The sequence below is a fragment of the Microcaecilia unicolor genome, chromosome 1 (assembly GCF_901765095.1).
Source record: "Microcaecilia unicolor chromosome 1, aMicUni1.1, whole genome shotgun sequence".
Taxonomy (NCBI): domain Eukaryota; kingdom Metazoa; phylum Chordata; class Amphibia; order Gymnophiona; family Siphonopidae; genus Microcaecilia; species Microcaecilia unicolor.
The window spans coordinates 748,832,250-748,857,055 of record NC_044031.1 but is presented as its reverse complement, the minus strand read 5'-3'; the positions used below and the strand labels follow the sequence as shown (position 1 = coordinate 748,857,055).

General features: G+C 46.1%; 1 protein-coding gene across 1 annotated transcript in view; it reads right to left on the bottom strand.

Annotated features, from left to right (window-relative positions):
* The window catches only part of CHD2 (chromodomain helicase DNA binding protein 2), a 434,678-nt gene that overhangs the window by 162,135 nt on the left and 247,737 nt on the right, over positions 1–24,806 (bottom strand). The window contains 2 exon segments of the mRNA XM_030189719.1: positions 4,946–5,070; positions 19,386–19,570. Coding sequence (XP_030045579.1) covers positions 4,946–5,070; positions 19,386–19,570 — 310 coding nt within the window.

Genomic DNA, 24,806 nt, shown 5'->3' with positions numbered 1-24,806 from the left:
GTTCCGAAATATCCACCCGCGGGCGCTTAACTCCCACTGAGCTAGCAGCCTCCGGGGAACAAACAGCCTGAGGGGCCAGCTCTCCAGGCATTATACAGAGACCAAAGAAACTCAGGAGGGAAACCAGACCCCCCCCCCCCCCCCCGACGCTGCTGAAGCCCCAACAACACTTCCCGCAGTCTCTGCGACGGACCCCCATCGCTCCTGCGGCGGCAGGTCCATCGCATGATCCACAGCTAAACTAGGCGCGCTTCCCACCACGCTCGGGTCCCCCGGCGCTGGTACAGAATGCGCGGCCAAAAGGGCCAAGCTTCCCACAAAAAACGGCTCCATCGAGGCGGACCCGGGACGCATAGCCAAAATGGCCACGTTTCCCGCCAAAATCGGCCCCGCCGTTGCCGACCCAGAATGTGCGGTCAAATCGCCGCCCAACACCTCTGCCGACTCAGGGGGGCAAGAGCGCTGACAACGTAGGCTCCCCACAAAATTTACATTGACCACCTTTCACTTCAAAGCCGCGCTTCGCGCAAAACCGACACCTTGCCAGCTTACACATAATGGCCGCGAACACAATAAAAACAAATGGTGCGACCGCACCTGGAGTATTGTGTTCAGTACTGGTCTCCGTATCTCAAAAAAGATATAGTAGAATTGGAAAAGGTACAGCGAAGGGCGACGAAAATGATAGTGGGGATGGGACGACTTTCCTATGAAGAGAGGCTGAGAAGGCTAGGGCTTTTCAGCTTGGAGAAGAGACGGCTGAGGGGAGATATGATAGAAGTGTATAAAATAATGAGTGGAATGGATCGGGTGGATGTGAAGCGACTGTTCACGCTATCCAAAATACTAGGACTAGAGGGCATGAGTTGAAGCTACAGTGTGGTAAATTTAAAACGAATCGGAGAAAATTTTCTTCACCCAACGTGTAATTAGACTCTGGAATTCGTTGCCGGATGAACGTGGTAAGGCGGTTAGCTTGACAGAGTTAAAAAGGGTTAGATAGATTCCTAAAGGACAAGTCCATAGACCGCTATAAATGGACTTGGAAAAATTCCGCATTTTTAGGTATAACTTGTCTGGAATGTTTTTACGTTTAGGGGAGCGTGCCAGGTGCCCTTGAACCTGGATTGGCCCACTGTCGGTGACAGGATGCTGGGCTAGATGGACCTTTGGTCTTTCCCAGTATGGCACTACTTATGTACTTATGTACTTATGTACTTAGTTGCTTTCTGCTCTGACAGACTAATAGGCAAAACCGCCTAAGGCAAGAACATCCTTGAAGACATTTTACTACTACTACTACTACTATTTAGCATTTCTATAGCGCTACAAGGCATACGCAGCGCTGCACAAACATAGAAGAAAGACAGTCCCCGCTCAAAGAACTTACAATCTAATAGACAAAAAATAAATAAAGTAGGCAAATCAAATCAATTAATGTGAACGGGAAGGAAGAGAGGAGGGTAGGTGGAGGCGAGTGGTTACAAGTGGTTACGAGTCAAAAGCAATGTTAAGAGGTGGGCTTTCAGTCTAGGTTTAAAGGTGGCCAAGGATGGGGCAAGACGTAGGGGCTCAGGAAGTTTATTCCAGGCGTAGGGTGCAGCGAGACAGAAGGCGCGAAGTCTGGAGTTGGCAGTAGTGGAGAAGGGAACAGATAAGAAGGATTTATCCATGGAGCGGAGTGCACGGGAAGGGTGTAGGGAAGGACGAGTGTGGAAGATACTGGGGAGCAGCAGAGTGAATACATTATAGGTTAGTAGAAGACGTTTGAACAGGATGCGAAAACGGATAGGGAGCCAGTGAAGGGTCTTGAGGAGAGGGGTAGTATGAGTAAGCGACCCTGGCAGAAGATGAGACAGGGCAGCAGAGTTTTGAACCGGACTGGAGAGGGGAGAGGTGACTAAGTGGGAGGCCAGCAAGAAGCAGATTGCAGTAGTCTAAACGAGAGGTGACAAGGGTGTGGATGAGGGTTTTGGTAGAGTGCTTGGAAAGAAAGGGGCGGATTTTACGGATGTTGTAAAGAAAGAAACGACAGGTCTTGGCGGTCTGCTGGATATGAGCAGAGAAGGAGAGAGAAGAGTCAAAGATGACCCCAAGGTTTCGAGCTGAGGAGACAGGGAGAATGGACTGCCACAAGAACGGCCAAAATAGCCGCCTTTTAAAAATGTTTATTTTTTTTTTTTTAAACCTCGTTGCTGATGCCTAAACGCCTCAAGGGTACAGAACGAGGTCTGTAGCCGAGGTCAAGCAGTCCTCCAGAGGAAGAGCACAGGGGGTGGGACCCGGCCACCCGGGTGTGACACCCCACAGGGAATAAGAAGCCCCTTAGGACTTACACCCTGTAATAGAGGTCCAAGTGTGGGTTCTCTAACATTTACAACCCAACCTAGAAACCCCAAATGGGCCTACCAGACTGAGTACACTGCACAGGCTGCACACTTCTACCCTCTGCTGAAACTGAGAAAATACTGGTTACTAGAAGGTCTGCACAAGTCCTTCTGTATAAGAAGTTTTAGTGTTCTCAGTCTCCCTCTGCTGGTAGAAGTGCATAACCCAAGCGTCTTGAACGGTCTGGAGGATTGCTGAGGAATCCTGATTTTCTTCGATGTATGTAAATGGACTCAGGAGAGTAGACAATTTCTGGCCCTAATACATAAGGTGCTATCATTAGGTCTTATATTTCTATTGCAATTTCCTTGTAAGCATTTGATTTGGATTATAAATGTGCAATATGTTTTCTATGAACCATCTTAATTGTGATTTCATTCTCGAGTCTAAAGGAGCTGCTTGTCCTTCTGATAGTAGTTCAACAGGCGACAATGCTTAGAAGACTGTCTAGTTTATTCAGTCTGCCCTTTTCCTTTTCCTCTTTAGTCAATTCTTGTAAGCCAGCTTCTTCTGGTATTGCTGAGTCTTGGTTTTTAAGTGGGTTACAACACTGTGATATTTGTTGATCTTCTTTTTTATATGATTACCTTAATGCGAGTTTTCTAGATTGAAATGTTTTGCTATTTCATAGTTTTTTTGACGTACATATTTCTAAAGGCAATTAAAAAAGGTTTTGCTTTATATTACTCTTTTTGTATTGTTTTAGAGCTTAACACCTCAAATAAGGTATCTCTCTGTTCTACTGATACCCAGTTCTCCAACTGAGACAGGAGCCGCACGATCCATCCATCATCATCCGCTGGAGACAGAAAAATACTGAGTACCTAAGGCTGCATGGTGCCCTTACTGGGTGAAGTAACCAGGACTTTTTTTTTCTGTCTCCATCTACTAGTCAATGGGCACAACCCACTGGTTCTAGATTGGTCTGATGAGGATGCTAAGGAAACTAACTTTAAAGGAGGATTCAAACTGCCCACCCTGATTAGGTGTAATTGTGCAATTTCTTTTTTTTAGAGTGTTACTGCATGATTCATACTCAAAATCTAAATCTCTTTTGAAACTGTTAACTTTATATCCACTAAAAAACACTGCAACTCTTCAACAGTGGAGTGGTATATCAAGTCCCATTCCCAACATCATGTGTACTAGCTACTTGAGTAAAAATATATTTTTCGATAAAAATTTCAAATAGGGGATGCTGCCCTAAGCCAAGCAGGCTGCATGTTAGACATCCCTGCATTACCATAACACATATTTCATGGTCTTTTTATATATATAGCACTTTTGAGTTCAGGGTGCCACATTTCAAAATATCTTATATAATAAAACGCACCTCCAACATTCTGAAGCTGACTGCATGGCTGAGGCATTCCTGCTCTCTGTATCCATCTCCTGAATTGACATCACGTACTTCCGGGTTCGTCACAAGCAGAAGTGACCAACCACACGAGGTTTCTCGGCTTCAGAATGTTGGGAGGTGCATTCTATTAAATAGGATTGGTCAGTTCCTTGAAGCACAGCCAGAGCTCAGCGTCCTGCACAGTAACGCTCAGACACCAGAGAGAGGGAGGGAGGGGGGGGTCTGACACCAGAGAGAGGGGGGAGGTATCTCTGTCACACACACACTCTCTCTCTCACAGTCAATGTCTTTCTCTGTCTCACTCTCACACACTGTCTCTCACACACTCTATGTCTCACACTGTATCACATTCACTCTCTATGTGTCACACAGTCACTCACACACTCTCTTGGTCTCATACACTCAGTCTCACAGAGTGTCTGTGTCTCACACACACTCTCTCTCGCACACACTGTATCTGTGTGAAACACACTCTCTCTCACACTGTGTCTCACATACGCACTTGCACACACTCTCATTCTCACACACGTCATAAATAATAAATAAAAAAAGAAATCTCCTTAGTTTGTCTGATGTTTTGGAAGCTAAAGATGACCTAGACTCTCTCTCTCTCACACACACAGTCACTCTCACATACACTCTCTCAAACATACACACTCCGAGGAAAACCTTGCTAGCGCCCGTTTCATTTGTGTCAGAAACTGGCCTTTTTTACTAGTGTGAAATAAAGTACCTAAACATTCCAGTCTCAAAGTCCACTAATATGAATTTTTTTTCTCTTGGTGAACAGTACTAAACTGTAATGCTGACCCTTCACCTTCTCTTCTCTCTGCACAACCTTATCTTTAAAAAATATTCCAGAGCAGTTAGTATAGTGAAGCCCTTTACCTAGAACTAGGGCAGGGTACTTCTAGTGTCGGGTGTCTGTTGCCATTAATCCAAACTGGGTACAAGGTAAGTCAGCTCATATTTCTCTCTTGCCCATAACTCATCACTCCGCTAACAAAGTACTTTCACCTGTCTGGATTGAGGTAAGGAGAACATTTTGAATGTGGAGTATTTTAATTAGAATGTCAGTGAATGGAGGTATTACATAAGCAATAAAGTCACAAGATGTTTGCACAAGAGGGATCTTCCATAGGTCTTTTCCCATTAACATAAGAAAGTTCCTTAAGTAGGATGTCCTATTATACATACTTGCACCAGGAGTGTGCCAGCCAATTAAGGCCCTCAAGCTGGTAATCTCTCAGCTCCAAGTTTTCTCCACCCAGGTATGAAGGTTGTTTCTTTAAGGTAATGAACCTAGGCCGCTGTCTCAAGACCTAACAGTGAAGAAACATTATTTGTTACAGAAACATGGCAAATTAATTTTGCAGAATACACGGAAAAATGCATACAATAGTGAAACGTTAGTCATAATCCTACCCATCTTAGTGGACAGACTACTAGATGGGTCACTTCCATCTATCTGTCATACACATAATGCAGTCAAAAAGTTGCCTTATTGCTATAGATAGATAGATAGATAGATAGATAGATAGATAGATAGATATAGATAATATTTACACATACATACACACATATACTATATATCTCCAGCTCACAAATGAGATAATAAAGTTAATACAACTGTGTGCACAAAATAGATCCAATGAAAACCCGGTTTTTGAAAACATGAGGAAGGATCCAGTGAAGTGTAAAATATGGCTTTTAGATTTAGGCAGCTAAAATTTAATACAAAAGTACAGTATTGAAAGTAAAAGTATTAATGTATTATAGATATTGCTTAATGGTCATAAAGCTGATATGCTTGATGTTGCATTATAAAATACCAGTTCTTATCACCTATACTCGCCAAGTTATCAAATACTATTGTGAGAGGTATATAGTCTAGCAAAAGAAATAGTTACCAGAAATATAGACATGCACAAAATGGTCCTCATAGACCTCGGTGAGCTCTCTTTAAAGAAAGATAGTTGACCAGGTTCAATGTCCAAATCCAATTACGAGGTCTTATGTTCCCATTCCTATCGATTACATAAAAGCTAGCTCAGTGGTAAATAAGGTTAATCAGGGATTGAATAATAGAAGAACAATTTGGATTAGTATGTACTGTGGGAACTTGGCCTCATAGTAAAGATGATCTGCTCATTGGTGAATTGTGTCCAAATGGTTATAAATTGTTATTATATAAAAAAAGAGAGAGGGAGCTGGTGTTATTTACAAATCTTTCTTTTTTCTTTTGAGTGAAATTGTTATCAGCTCATGTCTCCCCAGCTTTATAGATCTTAGCTTGTTCAGATCAATTATGATGCATTTTAATGTTATCACCCTCCGGGTAGTTGGAGTGAAGCACAAGATGAATTTTTTGGATTTTGTCTCTGGTTGTGTAAATCATGCAAATGTTATTTTGGTTGGGGATATTTATTTGCCTTTGGAGAATGCAACTGATTCTAAAACTACATTTGCTTTACTTTTTTTTTTGCGTCATTAGGCTTTACTCAATCAGCTTCTGCTTCTACCCATAAGAGGTCACCAATTAGACGATACTATATTTGTGTAAGACTGTTCTTGGGAGGTTTTATGGTCAGATCATAGCAAATTGACGTATTTTGCATTGGAAGGAAAACAGAATTGGAAGTAGATGTGCAATTGTTTTTGACTAGGGTGCTGGCTAAATTAAATTCCCCAGAGATGGTAACAACTAGTTTTTTGGAGTCATGAGATGCCTTAAGCAGGGAGGTATTAGAAATATCCATAATAAAATATCTTCAGGGTTCGCCACTCTTCCCCATTTTATTTAATATAATGATGTCTTTCTTAGGTAGAAGTCTGGAATCTGCAGGTTTCAAAACCTTAATATATGCAGATGACATCACTATTTACCTCCCTTTCAGTAAACATATTTCTGAAATCTTACACCAAATAAAACTAGGCCTTGACCTCATGGAATCTTGGGCATCTGAATTTAGATTGAAACTCAACAGGGACAAAACAAAATTTCTGGTCATTACTAACCCATATGATTCCACTTCCTTCAATTAGTGTACCAGTGATCAAACTTCCTATCCTATACAATCCACTCTGAAGATCATTGGTATTATCATTGATTATCTGCTCATGTTTGAATAACATGTCTTCCAGATCATTTCCAAATCATTCACAACCCCCTGGAAGCTTAAGCACATCAGGCCCTACTTTACATCTAAAACCCTTATACTACTGGTTCAATCTCTAGATCTCTCACAGCTGGATTACTGTAATGCTATACACACTCAGGCTGTAAGGAGTAGGTCCTAAAAAAACTCCAAATTGTACAAAACACAGTTGCTTGATTTGTTTTTGAAGTACCTCAGTCTGAGAGAGCCACTCCTTTATTAATTAGATTATGTTGGCTCCCCATTAAAGCCAGGATCTCGTTCAAGCTATGGACCTTTATATTCCAGATACTGCATTGACTGGCTCCAGATTATATGAACCATTTAATAGAAATATCTTCACATAAAGCTTTCCTTGGAGCCAGGGACCCTCATACTTCGTCCACCAACTTTTAAAAACGTTGGTATATAAATCCGTACTTTCTGCTGATTTCACCTATATTGGAACCAAATGTTGGAACTCCCTTCCTAAACCTATTAGACTCATCCTAACTACTTCAATTCCGAAAATTGATAAAAACTCATTTTTTCACCAATTCATTACATTAGTTAACAAAAACCAGTTGATAATCTGTCTCTTTTCTGTATTGCAAATCTATCAATATGTACACTATTTGTAGTTTATTTGCTAATCTCAGCCTCATACTACTTCACTACTGTTGAAATTCAAACTCTGTATTTTTAATTTAAACTGTAAGCCACACTGAACTCAAGCTTGTTTGGGGGATAATGTGGGATACAAATGTCATAAATAATAAATAAAAAAAGAAATCTCCTTAGTTTGTCTGATGTTTTGGAAGCTAAAGATGACGTAGGTGGTTACCAAAAAGATATAACCCAAGATAATAAGAGAGCATAGAGTTCCTCAATAAATGAACATAAAGGTAAAATTAAATTAGCTAAACAAGAGTATTATGCTTCTTATATAGGACAGGACCTTTTAGACTCCAAAAAGCTTTATTATTTGGGAAATAATTTATGTAATATACAGGATTTACTGACAACAAATGAAGAATTGGCACAATATTTCAGGGAAAAATAGTTGACAACATTTACCATCTATGAAAAAAAAAACTGAAGATTTTTAAATATATTTATATGCAGAGGAGAAAGGAATAATAGCTGATAGAGGTTGGTCTTCCACTACAGTTAAATCATGTTTGTTGAAATATTCCTCATCCTCCTGTCTAGATGGCTGCCTCAGTTTTTTTACTAAAAGAAGCCTCTACTGAATTTGTGATAGTGCTCACACAATTTTGTGCAATTAATGTTATCACAGTGTTTTGTTTCTTGTTGAAAAGGGTACAATTCTGCTTACTCCAATTCTGAAAGGCTCAGCAGGAAATAGAAAGGAGCAATTAGATCTTACCTGCTAATTGGTTTTCCTTAGTCCTCTAGACCGGCACAGATGAGTTATGCACTCCGACCAGCAGATGGAAACTGAGAACAAGCTGAGCTTCAAGTGAGCCTATAAGTGGGCTGTGCAGTCCTCAGGAAACACTCTATGTCTAGCAAAGCCGATGACCCACAGACTAAGCAACAAGAGAAAACACTCCAAAAGGAAATCAAAATCTCCAATCCAATTTCACCACCTCGATCCCATGACCGGGCTGTCTGCACTGCTGCTGCAATAGAACGAACAGGATACACTAGCCCTTACCACCTGCAAGAAGGCTGGTACAGGGCTGAATCCCGACACACCCGTGTCTATTTTGTTTTGTAGAGTCCCGAAAAAGAGCAGCAACCATCAGTGGGTGGGACCCATGGAGCCCCTGTCAACACTCTGGCTCCAACCAAGCATCCTGAGGAGCAACACATGGGCGATAGTGGTGCGTAAATGAACGAAGAGCATAGAGATAGACCAGGCTGTAGACTTACAAATTTCCACTGGAGAAACTAATGAATGCTCCACCCACAAAGCCACCAAAGCCCGGTAGAATGGGCCTTCAATGGGGTCAGTGATGGCTGGAACCTGAGCGGAGGTCTCACGGCTGCTCTCCTCGCCCCTGCTACAAAAAACAGCTTTATTTCTGCTTCCCCACCCCGTTTTGGATCCTATTTACCTGCCTGCGAGTGTTGGTGAACATCCACAGAGCCGTTTGGAAGGCTGAGGAAGCGATTGAGTGTGGTACTGTGGGCATGCCAGCAAAGACCCTGCGAGCACAGAAGAGATGCGTTGCGCATCATGCGGCCAAGATGGCGACCGGGCAGGAACAGGCAGGGGAGACAAACTCAGGCTCCCCCAGTGATTGCGCTGCAGGAAGTGGCGATTAAGGAGATCATAAAACATATGGCGACTGTGTTAGACGACAAATTGTCGACATTGCATGCCTTCATGGATGAATTAAAAGAGAACCTGACAGCGCAAGGCAAACCGCATACAGGCAAGCGGAGGAGAGGATCTCACGACCAGTATGAGCTCTCAGCTGATTGCGCTGGAGAGAGGTGCAAAGTTCTAGAAGATAAAGTGGAAGACCATGAGAAATAGGGAGTCGGCGAAATACATCAGGCTGGTGGGGGTGCCAGAAGCTGAAAGAAAAGGAACTGTGGATTTGGTGGAGTCGTGGTTGCCTTGGGAGCTGGGCCTCGAGATGAGGGGCAGAGGTTGAGGGCCGAGAGGGTGCACCGCATGGGAGTACTAAAAGAACATGGCAGACCGCGCCCTGTGATTGTCGCCCGCATTCTCAACTATGCTGATAAGGCTCAGTTGATGTCAAATTCCGTCAGGTGCAGGAACCTGGCGTACCATGGAGCTGTGGTGGTGTTCCAGGATTTTTCACCCAGAGTGTCGGAGCTCGCCGGCGCTTGTCGCCATACTGTTCTCAACTATATAACAAGGGGGTGAAGTTCTCTTGCAATACCCTGCAAAGGTGCAGGTGATACATGAAGGGAACGTTTGTTCATGGAGAATCCGGAACAGCTTCGATCTTTATGGAAAAGCTACATTAGAATGAGTGAGGAACATGTGGCAGTGGGAAATTCGCTTGATTACCCACGTCTATTTAAAAATGCAAGTTACTGTTAGTTGGAGTATGGAAGTGTTTGCTAACTTCAGAATGGCTTTGCTTTGTGGATGTGCTGTTCCCTGCATGGCAGCGTGATACTCGCTCTGAGAGTGCACAGTGGATACAATCGGGTCTCTCTAGTGTGAGCAGGATGTAATCTTTTCGGTAGGATGGAGAGCGCATGGGGACCCTTCCAGAGGTGGTGTGGCAGAACTACTGACAGCCTTAAACACTAGAATGAAGGATTGTTATGTTTCATATTCCACCCTCTGCTTCTTTGATTTCTAGGGATTCAGGAGTTGCATGTTGGGCTCATCAGGCGCTCTGCCCATATCCTTGTTTATATATGTATTTATAACTTTATCCATATGTGCACCCCATGCATCTCTGTATCAATGTAACTGTGCACTTAGGTGGGTTCACACTTAAGTATGTTTATTACAGCATGCTATGTGCTATAGCTTGTATAATTTCATGGTTGCTTTGAGGGTTACAACAATGTAATGTAATCTGCTGGGACGGAGATTTTGGTGGTGATGTTTGAAGGGGAGGGAGGGATGGGCGGGGGGAGGCTGGGAGATGGAATAAGTTTGGTTGACTGTAGTAAGGGGAGAGGGTGGGGATATGTGGGGAGGAAGAGCTTTGGGTGTATGAGTGGGGGATGTAAGTGTTCTTCAATGAATGTCTGTGTAGGGAGGGAGGAGGAGGCTGGAGATTGGGGGAGCATGGGGGGGTGCAAGGTTGAGAGGTACTGGGCTGGGGCATCACTTCTGGAGGCTGGGGGATTCCATTGGGGAGTATCAGGCAGGATGGGCAATGTTCTTTGGGGCAGGGGAGGAGGGGGGCGGTGAGCTGGGACACTGCCTCGGAATTTCTATTAGCTTGCATGAGGTCTGGTGTCTCTTTACCATATGAGTAACTTGAGATTTGGGTCATTGAATGTGGATGGGATTCACTCTCCTATAAAGCGTACCAAGATTTTGTCTTATTGCTCTAAGATGAAAATGGATGTACTATTATTGCAGGAGACGCATCTCTCGCAAGTGGAACATCTAAAATTAAAGCGAAGTTGGGTGGGGGAGCTAGTTTCTTCGTCTTTTAACAGCAGACAGAGGGGGGGTGTTATTTTGTTTCACAAGAAGCATCATGTTAGTATGCACAAACTGGTCCAAGTCCCAGAGGGCCAATATGTTTTGTGGTTGGGAGAGGTAGTGGGTCAGAAGGTTGCTCTTTGCTCCGTATATGTACCAAATGTGTATGCTCACTTTTTTTTCTGGCCTCCTCACGCAGCTGGTGTCAGTCAGTGGTTACCAGCTGATGATGGGAGGGGATTTCAACATCATAGCAGACCCTTTGATAGATTGTAAACCAGCAAAAACAAGATCTTTGGTTTGGAAAGATAGGGGGGTGAATTTTCTGATGCGTGAACTGGGGTTGCTAGATATTTGGAGGTTATTACATCCAGAATCTCATGACTACACTTTCTTCTCCAAGGTGCATGGCGTACATGCAAGGCTTGATTATCTGCTCTTAGATCCCTCTCTCCTTTCGAGGGCGGTTGTGGCCAATATTGTGGATGAAGCGGTCTCAGATCATTGCCTGATATGGGTAGATGTGCGCTGGCAGCAGGGAGGAGAGGCGCAGCTGTGGCGCATGAATCCCACATTGTACTTAGACCTGAAGTTTCATTCTTTCTTGTCGCAGATGTGGGACAATTATCTCCTCGACAATGACCCTGAGTCGGTTGACCCTATTACTTATTGGGAAGCGGGTAAGGCAGTGTTACGGGGGCACATCTTGGCATACGTAGCAAAAACTCGTAGAGAGCGGAATCACAAATTGGTGACTTTGTCCAACCAGCTACAGCAACTGAGAGGGAGGCATATTTTCACCAGAGATGAGGGGGTGAAATGGGATTATTATTCCATACGTAGGCAGATTAATGACCTTCTGAATGCTAGAGCACCCCAGGACATCCACACATATAAGTATAGCTTCTACCAATGGGGAAACAAAGTGGGGAAGCTGATAGCCACTTTGGTCAGGAGCAGAAGGGTAAAACAGATTATAGCTCAGGTTCGATCGTCAGAGGGCAGAGTGGTAACAGCAGTAGAGGGCATACAGAATGAGTCTGTGAAGTTCTATAAGGCATTGTACGATAAAGGTGAGACTGACAGGGGGCAAATAAAGTCTTTTTTTCAGGGCCTAGGCCTTCTTCAGCTGTCACAGGAACAGCGGGCTGCTTTAAATGCTTCTGTTACGAGGCGGAGATACGCCAAGCGATTCAACGCTTAAAGCTACCAAAGGCGCCTGGGCCCGAGTTCTACAAGATCCTGGGTACGAAGATCTGTCCTCCCATTCAGGAGCTCTGTCACCATTTATGTACTATGGGTGAGGCGGGGGGAGCACTGACGCATGCTCATATTGCAGTGCTTCCTAAGCCCAGGAGAGACGCAGAGCTGTTGGGTTCTTATCATCCGATTTCGCTTCTTAATCAAGACATAAAACTTTTTGTGAATATCCTGGCTCATAGGCTAGGAAAATTCCTACCTGCACTAATACATACGGACCAAGCGGGTTTTGTGCCGGGCAGGTACGCTCCTTCTAATGTCCTACGGGCTCTGACGGTTCTACAGAAGTTGGAGGGTATCCCAGGCGATGCTATTATTACAAGCCTAGATGCAGAGAAAGCCTTCGATAAGATCCTGTGGGATTACTTGTTTTGGGTGCTTCCTCAATTTGGGATTATGGGAGAATTTCTGGGAGGTGTTCAATCTTTGTATAACAACCCTACAGCTCAGATTTTGATAAATGGAGCACTATCCCCAGATTTCACTCTGGAACAAGGCACGCGACAAGGCTGCCCGCTCTCGCCTATACTATTTGTGCTATCGCCTGAACCTTTTGCTATTAAAATCAGGCAGACCGATAAAGTCCAGGGCCTCAAGGTGGGATCCCAGGAATTTAAAATTAACTTGTTTGCCGATGATATGCTTATTTACTTAGATAGAGCCACTGAGTCTGTTCCTAATTTGATATCCTTGCTTTTGCATTTTGGGTCCTTCTCAGGGTTGCGGATCAACTTCGATAAATCAGAGGCTTTATCTGTCTCATTACCGTGCACATGCCAGCAGCTGCCAACATTTCCCCTTGCATGGTCTCCAGGCACTTTAAAGTACCTGGGAGTGTACCTCCACAGAGACTTGAGAGTGATGTACCGTAGGAACATACAGGACAAGTTGGATAGCCTTAAAGCTAGATGGTGAGATCTACCGCTCTCATTGCTAGGTAGAGTAGTGCTAGTCAAAATGATCATGTTACCAAAGATACTGTACTCCTTACAGATGTTGCCTCTCTGGATTACGAAAAGAGATGAACTTTTTTACAAAGGGTTCATAGGGACCTTTCTCTGGGCAGGACGGAGGGCTACAATTGGGTTTGTCAAGCTTACACTGTCTAGAGCCCGGGGGGGGGGGGGGGGGGGGGTTAAACTTGCCAGATCTCCGTTTGTATAATGTGGCAGCTTTGCTCAGGTGGATTCATGAGCTGCAGTCGGGGGCCTCTAGATTTGCACCGTAATCTATTTGGGAGAATGGTTCTCTCCCATACTCGGCTTTCAATCTTCTGCAGTTGCCGGCGAGGAGGAGGGGGGTCTGCATCCCCTGCTTCGTCCACTAAGGCGAGCTTGGGTCTTGTGGAGAGGGGGTATGGGGGGAAGTGTCGGGCCCTTCTCCTTTCTTAGCAGTGGTTGATAATCCCCACTTCCCGGCGGGGCAGGGAGTGACGCGGTTTAAGGGTTGGGCACGAAAAGGCTGTCGGTACGTGGGACACTTTACAACCCCTGGGGGGGATTCCTTTCCTACTTTCGAGAACGCACAGGAAAGCTGGAGTCTGGTACGCGCAGATGTTTTGCCCTTTTTACAATGGAGGCATTACTGTGCGACATTAACCTCCATGAGAACATGTGGCCCAACCGTTTCCCGGCTGGATAAGATCTCTTGCCAGGTCCCCGCACAGGCAAATAAGCTTGCAGTTTGGTATGCCCTAGGTCAGTGGTGTGCTGGGTAAATGTTTAACAACAGGCTCTCTCCCCGGTCCCCCTCTGCGCCCCCCAAAATTGCAGAGCTGGCTATAGCCGGGGAGAGACCCGGGGGGGTGGAGGGGGTGGGAATGCATTCCTCCAGGAAAAAAAATTAAATGATCCTAGGTTCCAATCTAATTCATGTTTAATGTGTGATAAAATGCCGTAAATAAATATAAATTTTTAATGTTGAGCACCTGATTCTCAAATTGAGCATATTCCAAATGCTATAATGAAAATAAAATGATTTTTTTTCTACCTTTGTTGTCTGGTGACTGTTTTTCTGATCATGCTGGCCCAGTATCCGATTCTGCTGCTATCTGTCCGCTTAACGCCGTTTCCTGGGCTTCCTTTCCATTTATTCCTTTCCTCTTCATTTCTGGTCCTCAGCTTCTGCCTATTTTCTTCACCCATGTGCAGTTTTTCTCTCTTCCTTTTCCCTCATCTCCTTTCTCACTCTTCTCTCCCCTCCATCCACGTCCAGCATTTCTTCTCTCTCCCCTCCTCTCCCTGCATGCACCCATGTTCAGCAGTGACCCTCCTCTCCCCAGCCCTGACCCTCCTTTCCCCTGTCCTCCATTCACCCATGTCCAGCAGTGACCCTCCTCTCCCCAGCCCTGCATGCACCCATGTCCAGCAGTGACCCTCCTCTCCCCTGCCCTGCATGCACCCATGTCCAGCAGTGACCCTCCTCTCCCATGCCCTGCATGAACCCATGTCCAGCAGTGACCCTCCTCTTCTCTGCCCTGCATGCACCCATGTCCAGCAGTGACCCTCCTCTCCCCTGCCCTCCATCCACCCATGCCCAGCAGCGACTCCCTTATCCCCCCTGCCACCCCCTCCCGAGTTGTTTGGCGAATTCTTCTCCCTCCCTCCCGATCCGGTCCCTTACCCCCTCCCGATCTGGTCCCTCACCAACCGCTTGTTCTTCAAATTCTTCGGGGCAGGCAGTCTTGCCTGCTCGCTTCCAGCGCTGACTGCCCCCCGCTGCCGATTCGCGCTTCAAAATGGCCGCCGAGATTTCAGCAGAAGTCTCGCGAGGCCGCCTCTGGAAGTCTCGGCGGCCATTTTTAAAGCGCAAACCGGCAGCGGGGGACAGTCAGCACTGGAAGCGGGCAGGCAAGACTGCCTGCCCCGAAGAATTCGGAGAACAAGCGGTCGGTGAGGGAGGGAGGGAGGAGAGCCAGAGCCGGCTCACTGTTTTCAACAACCGGCTCGCGAGCCGGTGCGAGCCGGCTCCAGCACACCACTGCCTTAGGTAGGGAACAGAGAGAGGCATCTTTTTTTGCTGACTTAACCAAGTGGTGGGGGGAGCAGCTGGGGGAAGAGATTACGGTGGAGATGCTTTCAAAATATTTTACGTGGGTTTTTTTAAACGATTCCCAGTGCAAACTTAAAAGAAATGCAATTCAAGTTATTACATGGTGCCTGGATAGGGGAAAACAAATGGGTATTTGGGAGGATGATAAATGTATGCACTGTAAATATAGAGTGGGTACACTAGTTCATACTTTTCTGGAATGCACGAAACTGCGTACTTTTTGGTTGGGTGTGCTGGGGGCTCTAGAGTGTATGCTAGACGTTCCAGTTGAATGGTTCTATAGGGTGTTGCTCTTGGGAGATGAGTCACAATTGAGTGAGCAGGGGTTATCTCCCTCTCAGGGGCGTTTTGTGTGTGTGGCATTAATGCTGGCTAGGAAAACTATACTAGTGAACTGGGTAGCGGAAGACCCACCGACTGTACATCATTGGACGGTAAAGATGATCCAGATGGCTCACTGGGAGAGGGAAAGACTTAAGTCATCTGGGCAGAAGCGCGGCCAGGCGTACAGATCTCTGTGGCAACTCTATGAAGTGTTGTCTTCGGGGTCTCAAGTTACTCCTGGAATGGGTGGGAGGGGTTGGTAGAGGGGAGGGGTTGGGGGAAGTAGGAGGTGTCTGCACGGGGGAGGGGGTTCAAAAACAAAAATAAGGTGAACAGGATGTTTTGAATTTCTATGTGTTTATGTCTTTGTCTGCATAAAGCGGCAAGTGGGGATTACGAATATAAGGTCACGCATGGCTTTCAGTCTTGATGTTCTCCACTTGCCCAAGGACAAGCCTAATGTAGGTGCTCAGGGCGTGTCTTGTGAGCATTTTAGAGATGTCACACGTTATCGCCCGGGCAGGTTTAGTGGGACCCAGTGGGGTCGTTTCTTCCAGCGGATGCAATCCTTTCAGGGCAGCCATGACTCAGACTTGGGTATTGCCGGATCAGCTCGTGCTTCCCAATTAAGGTGTTGGGGTCCTTCCTCTGGTGCCGGTGGGCGCTTGTTTGCGGAAATATTACCAGAGGTGGATCCAGGTAACAGTGTTCCAGTAGGTCCTGGAGGTGATTCGAGACAGGTATATGCTGGAGTTCGGGCGTCCTATTTTTGGAGTCTCCCAGTCACAAGCCAATAAAGGACACACTGCGCCGTTTCATTCAGTTGAGGGCAGTAGTTCTGGTGCCCAATGCAGAGAAAAGACTGGGAAGTTACTCATGGTTCCCAAAAAGGAAGGCACTTTTCAGCTGATTCTGGACCTCAAATGGGTTAACGGATTTTTGAAGGTTCCCTCTTTTCGTACAAAGACTCTGTGATCAGTGATTGACACGGTTCGGAAAGGAGAGCTCCTCACTTCTTTGGATCTCACGAAGATGTATCTCCACATCCCTATTCAGCAGTCGCATCAGCGGTTTTTGCATTTTGGGAGAGTATTTTAAATTTTGTGCTCCCCCGCTTTGGCTTGCAACAGTGCCTCACACGTTTTCCAAAGTGATGGTGGTGGTGGCAGCAGCTCTTTGCAAGGATGAGGTCCTGGTGCATCCTTATTTGGACAACTGGATGATTCAGGTGAAATCTCGGCAAGAGCGCGAACGTATGACTGTTCGGGTGGTGCAGTTTCTGGAGTCAGCTTTGGCCCTCTCAGTACCTGGAATATTTGGGGGTCCAGTTCGACACTCAGGTGGGTCGAGTTTATCTGCCCACAGCCCGGATCGACAAGCTTCAAGGGCAGATTCGTGCTCTTCTCTCAGTGCGAGACCCCAGGGCATGGGACTTTCAGGTGTCGGGATCAATGGCTGCTATACTGGAGATAGTTCCCTGGGCCCAGGCTCATATGCGGACATTGCAGTGCTCTCTTCCCACTGGTCTCCTCAGGAACAGGACCCTGGAGGTACAGTTACCTCTTGGGGTGAGCAGAGACGCAGCCTGCAATGGTGGTTCTACACTGCCAATTTGGAGAACAGGGTAGCATTGGATCCTCCAGATTGGATTGTAGTCATTGTGGATGCCAGTCTTCTGGACTGGGGTGCACATTGCCTCAGTCAGGTAGCACAGGGTCACTAGTCAGAGTTGGAGTCACAGTGGTCGATCAAAAGATTGGAGACCAGTGCAATCCACCTGGCTTTGGAACACTATGGCTTCCTCCTAGAGGGCAAAGCTGTCCAAGTACTCTCTGACAACGCCACAGTCGTTGTCTATGTCAATCGGCAAGTCGGTACGAGAAGTAAGCCTGTGGCGGAGATGGCACTGCTGCTACATGGGGGGAGGTTAATCTGTGGCACCTCTCAGCATCACGTGGCAAATTTGGACAATGTCCAAGTGGACTTTCTCAGCAGGTAAACTTTGGATCTGGGGGCGTGGTCGCTGGTCAAGCTGGCCTTCAAGCGTATAGTGCTGACGTGAGGCAGGCCGGTTGTGGACCCCATGGTGACGTCCAGCAATGTGCAAGTGCCGTGGTTTTTCAGTTGTCTGAAGGATACGTGTTCTGAGGGAACAGATGCATTGATCCTTCAGTGGCCAGCTCTAGTTCTTCTGTACATTTTTCCTCCGTGGTCGCCTGTGGGTTGGGTAAACCAGAACTTGGGAGTTGCATTTCGGTCTGGTGATTCTTGTTGCCCCAGATTGGCTGTGGAGTCTGTGGTACAGAGATCTAATGCGTCTGGCGGTTGGAAAGGCCCTGTGTACCTTCAGGAAGCAAACGCCCTGCTCTTTCAGGGTCCAAACATGATGCTTGACCCAGCTCCATTCTCATGGTGGCTATCTCCTCGGCCCGCAGGATTTCGGAGCTGCAGGCTTTGTCCTGTAGGGTGCCTTTCTTGCTGTTTTCACAGGAGAAGGTGGCCCTATGACTAGTTCCTTCTTTTTTTACTCAATGTGGTTTCAGACTTTCATGTGAACCAGGTCATTTCTTTTGCCTGTTCTTGGGGATGTGACAGGTGATCATCCCAGCTTCGGCTGGCACACTTAGATGTGAACAGTGTTGAAACATTATTTGTGGAGAACTGATTAATTTCGCCTCACGGACAGGCTGTCCTTTTTGGTGGACCTAAAAAGGGGGCAGCTGCTTCCAAGGCGACCATCGCGCGGTGGCTGAAGGAAGCCATTGCTCTTCTCCAGGATTGTCCAAGTTCCAGAGGCCCTCAGCGCATTTCACATGAGGTATCGCTGCTTTCTGAGCTGAGAGCAGTCAGATTCCATTGCAGGACATTTGTAGAGTGATGGTGTGGTCATCACGCATTCTTTCAGAGTGGATTGTGCTTGCCACACAGGATGCAGGTTTTGGAGCAGCAGTTTTGTCCTCCGGTCTTTGGAGGTTCTGCCCTTAGTGGTTACTGCTTTGGTACTTCCCAAGCATCTGGACCGGTCTGGAGGGTTGCGAAGGAAGGAGAAATTAGGACTTACCTGCAAATTTTCTTTCCTTTAGACCCTCCAGACCGGTCAAGAACCTACCCTTCGTATTTTTTGTGAAGATTGCTGTAGCCGGCGTTGGGTGGTTTGCCGTGGTTATTGTGGTTGTGTTCTTTGGGTTCAGAGTTGCTGTGGTTGTTTGTTTGCTATACAAAACAAAACAAAAAAAACCCCCACATTTCTATAAAGAGTCTCTATGGTCACAGTATGCATGTGACCATATGAACCAACAGGTACAGTTTTGTGCCTGTCTTTGAGAAACAATTCTTGTTTTTATTCCCTGGTATTGAGTACAGCCGGCGGGTTTCTGCCTGTTATTCTTCTTTGTTAGTGAAATACTGACTGGCTGGGGTCTGCACAGGGAGGAAATTCAGTTCTCAGAGTCAGGTGTTCTCAGTCTCCCTCTGCTGGTAGGCATGCATAAACCAAGCATCTTGACCAGTCTGGAGGGTCTAAAGGAAAGAAAATTAGTAGGTAAGGCCTAATTTTTCCTTGTGCACACAGCTTTCTTAGCCTTATATTAACTTATTTCAGAACCCAATACACATAGCTGTATTCATTTATAAAGTAAAAATGTGTCATGTTCTACCAATATGGACTGAAAACTACAAGTCAATCCAAGGCCGAGTAGTAAAATATCCTAATACATGAAAGTATGTGAAAACAGCCTGAAGTAAGGACCTTGCATTCACGGGTTGGAGTGGTTTTGGTGTTGTCTCGGTTGAGAAAGCTGTTGATACAGTGCTGGAACTTCTTGCCAATCAGTGCCCCATCCTCCCAGCTGGATTCAGCATACGGGAGACCCATCCACTTGCATAGATACTCCGGTTCCGTAGAAGAGGCAGAAGCAGCTTTCCGGGTATGGACTATACCAAAATACAAAATGCCCATTACAAATACAACTGAGTATGGTGAGGTAATTGATGCCACAGGTATCCTATTTCAATAAAGCTCCTATTCTGTTTAAGGAAGGGCTTTGGCAGAAATTCTATTATTTTGAGTACATGTCATAACTTGTTTGTATACAATTTGTATATAAATTATTTTGGAGAATACTATCACCACAGTACACATCCTCATCTTTAAGGGGCACTTTTACAAAACTGAAGTAAGCATTAATGCGCTTACTGCAAGTTAAAAATGCCTACTGCAGAGCGCTGAGGTGTCCATCTGTAGTTCTGGCATGTATGCGCTAAATAATAATTTTTATTTTTTAGTGCTGGGGCATGTTTCGGGACAGACAGTGGGCGGATTTAGCGCTTCAAATGGCTTAGCGCATTGGTACTGCAGTGTGCTAACCCATTGGCCCTTATCACCTAGAAAACAGATGTAGTTAAGGGCTCAAGTGCTAATGGTCACACACTAATGGAAAAATTGGTGCATGGCCATTATTGCCAATATACAATAGTGACCTGCATTTTTAGCACAGCTTTGTAAAACAGCCCCCTAAGACATCAATTTAACACCAGTAATCTACATGTACCGATCTTTTGTGATTTCTGCAACCAAATCCTTCTGGAATAAATTAAAGCTATCAAATTACCTTAGAACAAACAGGGGCAGGCAAGACCAGCAACTGCCTTACATACCTTACAGAAAGGGGGACAGACCATTAAAAAGAAAAAAAAAAAAAAACAACTTTTTCAGTAAGTTTGCAAGCACAATGGGTGGGGAGACTCCAAAGGCAAGCCTTGCCTGGGACATCATTAAGTCCAGTGACTGAACTTAAAACACTTGGCCCCACAAACTACATTCAGAACACTTGGAAGAATAATCGCTATCAAACCCTTCCTCCCACACAGAACTTCCTAACAGCATAATACATCTACAAAACAATGTCCTAGACTACTAGCAGCAGTCCTAAAGAGACAGCTCACCACCCCATTTTTCTTCTACTCAGTCACTTTTCAGTCTCATCTCCTCATTTATTGCACATATTTCTGTATAATCCTTCCTGCTCCTGTAAACATCCTTCCTTTCATTTAATAGGTTATTAACTAGCATACTGTATGCATAGTACATGCAACCTCTTCCTATAGTTGTATCAGTGAATAATTCCACATCATCTATATATATAAAAGGCACCTCCAATGTTCCAATGAAGCCTCAAGCCGGATGAGGCACCCGAGATATCCGGTTTGGCCTGCAGTCACTGTAGCTCCACCCTCGCGTCAAAATGCGATAACATGGAGGGCGGGGCGGCGAAGGCACAACGCACGAGTTCCAGAGATTCAGTGACAGCAGCGGGGAGAGCGCTGCGAACTTTCATCACAAACTCGCAACCAAGTCAGTGAGGGACGGAGGGAGAGGGGGGGGTGGAACTCAGAAGGGAGGGACGGTGGGGGGGGAGGGGATTACCCTGCTAGCGCCCATTTCATTTTTTCCCGAAACGGGCATTTCTTACTAGTTCTCAATAAAATTTAAAAATTACTACAGAAGTGTAAGATGCTACCATCTCTCTCAGATTCCAGCACTCACACAATATCATTAACTTACTTTGTTTAACTTATTCATATTGGTATTACAAATGTTTTATGTAGCTCCAAAAACTTCTACACTTACACCCTCCCTCCCAATTCTGTTAACCTTCAAGGCCCATGATACATTTTTACAATCCCTATAACACAGGACCCACTCACACATGCAATCCCTAGGACATTTTTATTTTTACTGTTTAGTTCAGTTTATTAAAATGTAATATACCACATTTTCAAAAGGCAAGCTGGTTCACAATAAAATAATACAATAAAATAACTGGAAAGGAACTACAACCAATAAGACCAGTGAATTATAGAAAAAGGAGAAACTAAGAAGCAGAGAGACAGCTGATCCAACTTCACTGGGCTGAAAAAAAACAAAACACCCATACCATTAAGTACTGTCTGGCTGGTTAAGCAATTGTACAATTTGTTGTGGCCACCTACACCATGAGATGCATATCTGCTCTTCAAGTTAAAGTAGCACTGTGTTTAGACTTGGAGAAGTGCTTGCCAGAAGCCCTGAAAGTAGAGTGACCAGTGGAGCAGTGTTTGCCTTCAAGGAGGATCTTTGCTCATGGATCCTCTCCTTTTTGATGTGGCCTGTTTGACTCCACCTCTTGACGACTTGATGGCATTGCATCAGCAGGGGGTGCAGCTAATGTCAAGCTCAGGCAAGCCCTTTTTCCTTAGAAAGGTTTTGGCTGGTAGAAACAGTATCTTCCAATGACGCACTTTCGCTGGATCCACCAATTGCTAATTTGTCAATGTCATAGTGCTCGGGGATGCCTTTCTATGCCATGGAAAAGCATAAGAGAGACTTAGGATTTGCCCCTGCTGTGTGTTTCTGATGGACCACTATTGCTCTTCTTCAAAGACTGTCAGTACCATGATCAAACAGATGAAGGTAAGATCCCTGTAGTGTGTGGAATCCGTGGCTAAGCAAGTTATTTATGGGAGATGGCTCACCACTTGTTTGGAGGTCTTGTTTGGAGTTGCAGTCATCTACCGCCCCCCTGATAAGTCCCTCCCTTCCTTCCTTACTGATTTCGATGCCTGGCTCTCCGTTTTTCTTGAGCCCTCATCCCCATCCCTCATTCTTGGTGACTTCAACATACACACTGATAACCCATCCGACTCATACGCTTCTCAATTCCTCACCCCAACTTCCTCCTTCAACCTCCAACTGAGCTCCACCACCCCTACTCACAAATCTGGTCACTGTCTTGATCTAGTCCTCTTCTCTACCTGCTCGCCCTCTAATCTCTGCTCTTCCCATTTCTATCACCTGATCACATTCACACTTCATCACCCTCCCCCTCAGTCCCGCCCAACACTAACCACTACCTCCAGGAATCTCCAGGCTGTTGACCCCCCCACCTTATCAGCTAGTATCTCCGACCTCCTCCCGTCCATCACGTCCTCCGAGTCCGTCGACAAGGCTGTTTCCAAGTACAATGCCACTCTCTCCTCCGCCCTAGACACCCTTGCACCATCTGTTTCCCGTCCCACAAGGCACACTAATCCCCAGCCCTGGCTTAACCCTTGCACCCGTTACCTTCACTCCTGCTCCCAATCAGCTGAACGCCTATGGAGGAAATCTCGCACCCATACTGACTTCATTCACTACAAATTCATGCTATCCTCCTTCCAGTCCTCCCTATTCCTCGCCAAACAGGACTACTACACTCACTTGACTAACTCCCTCAGCTCTAACCCTCGTCGTCTCTTCGCCACCCTCAACTCCCTCCTCAAAGTGCCCTCCGCTCCCACCCCCCCCCCCCTCACTCTCTCCTCAATCACTGGCTGACTACTTCCGAGACAAGGTCCAGAAGATCAACCTCGAATTTACCACTAAACCTTCTCCTCCTCTTCATCCTATCACCCACTTCCTCAACCAATCAACCCAGGCCTCCTTCTCCACTTTTCCTGATATCACCGAAGAGGAAACCGCCCATCTTCTCTCCTCCTCGAAATGCACCACCTGTTCCTCAGACCCCATCCCCACCAACTTACTTATCACCATCTCTCCTACTATCACCCCTCCCCATCTGTCATATCCTCAACCTCTCTCTCTCCACCGCAACTGTCCCTGACACCTTCAAGCATGCTGTTGTCACACCTCTCCTCAAAAAACCTTCACTTGACCCTACCTGTCCCTCCAACTACCGCCCCATCTCCCTCCTACCCTTCCTCTCCAAAATACTTGAACGCGCCGTTCACAGCCGATGCATTGATTTTCTCACCTCTCATACCATCCTCGATCCACTTCAATCTGGCTTTCGCCCACTTCACTCGACAGAAACGGCATTATCCAAAGTCTGTAATGACCTGTTCCTCGCCAAATCCAAAGGTCATTACTCCATCCTCATTCTCCTTGACCTATCCGCCGCTTTTGACACTATCACAACTTACTTCTTGACACACTGTCCTCTTTTGGGTTCCAGGGCTCTGTCCTCTCCTGGTTCTCCTCTTATCTCTCACATCGTACCTTCAGAGTACACTCTCATGGCTCTTCCTCCACCCCTATCCCGCTCTCTGTTGGAGTCCCTCAGAGTTCTGTCCTTGGACCCCTTCTTTTCTCTATCTACACCTGTTCCTTGGGCTCCCTGATCTCGTCTCATGGCTTCCAGTATCATCTTTATGCTGACGACACCCAGCTTTATCTCTCCACACCTGACATCACTGCGAAAACCCAAGCCAAAGTATCGGCCTGGTTATCCGACATTGCTGCCTGGATGTCCAACTGTCACCTGAAACTGAACATGGCCAAGTCTGAACTTCTTGTCTTCCCACCCAAACCCACTTCTCCTCTACCTCCACTCTCTATCTCGGTTGATAACACCCTCATCTGCCCGCAACCTCGGTGTCATCTTCGACTCCTCCCTCTCCTTCTCTGCGCACATCCTGCAGACAGCCAAGACCTGTCGCTTCTTCCTCTATAACATTAGCAAAATCCGCCCTTTCCTCTCTGAGCACACCACCCGAACTCTCATCACCTCTCGCCTTGACTACTGCAACCTACTCCTCACTGGTCTCCCACTTAGCCACCTATCCCCCCTTCAGTCTGTTCAGAACTCTGCTGCACGTCTTATCTTCCGCCTGAACCGATACACTCACATCACCCCTCTCCTCAAGTCACTTCATTGGCTTCCGATCAGGTACCGCATTCAATTCAAGCTTCTGCTACTAACCTACAAATGTACTCGATCTGCAGCCCCTCCTTACCTCTCAACCCTCATCTCCCCTTACGTTCCTACCCGTAACCTCCGCTCTCAAGACAAATCCCTTCTTTCAGTACCCTTCTCCACCACCGCCAACTCCAGGCTCCGCCCTTTCTGCCTCGCCTCACTCCACGCATGGAACAAACTCCCCGAGCCCATATGTCAGGCCCCCTCCCTCCCCATCTTCAAATCTCTGCTTAAAGCCCACCTCTTCAATGTCGCCTTCGGCACCTAACCTCTACACCTCTACCCAGGAAATCTAGACTGCCCAACTTGACATTTCGTTCTTTAGATTGTAAGCTCATTTGAGCAGAGACCGTCCTTCTTTGTTTATTTTGTACAGCGCTGCGTAACACTAGTAGCGCTATAGAAATGTTAAGCAGTAGTAGTAGTAGGTCTGC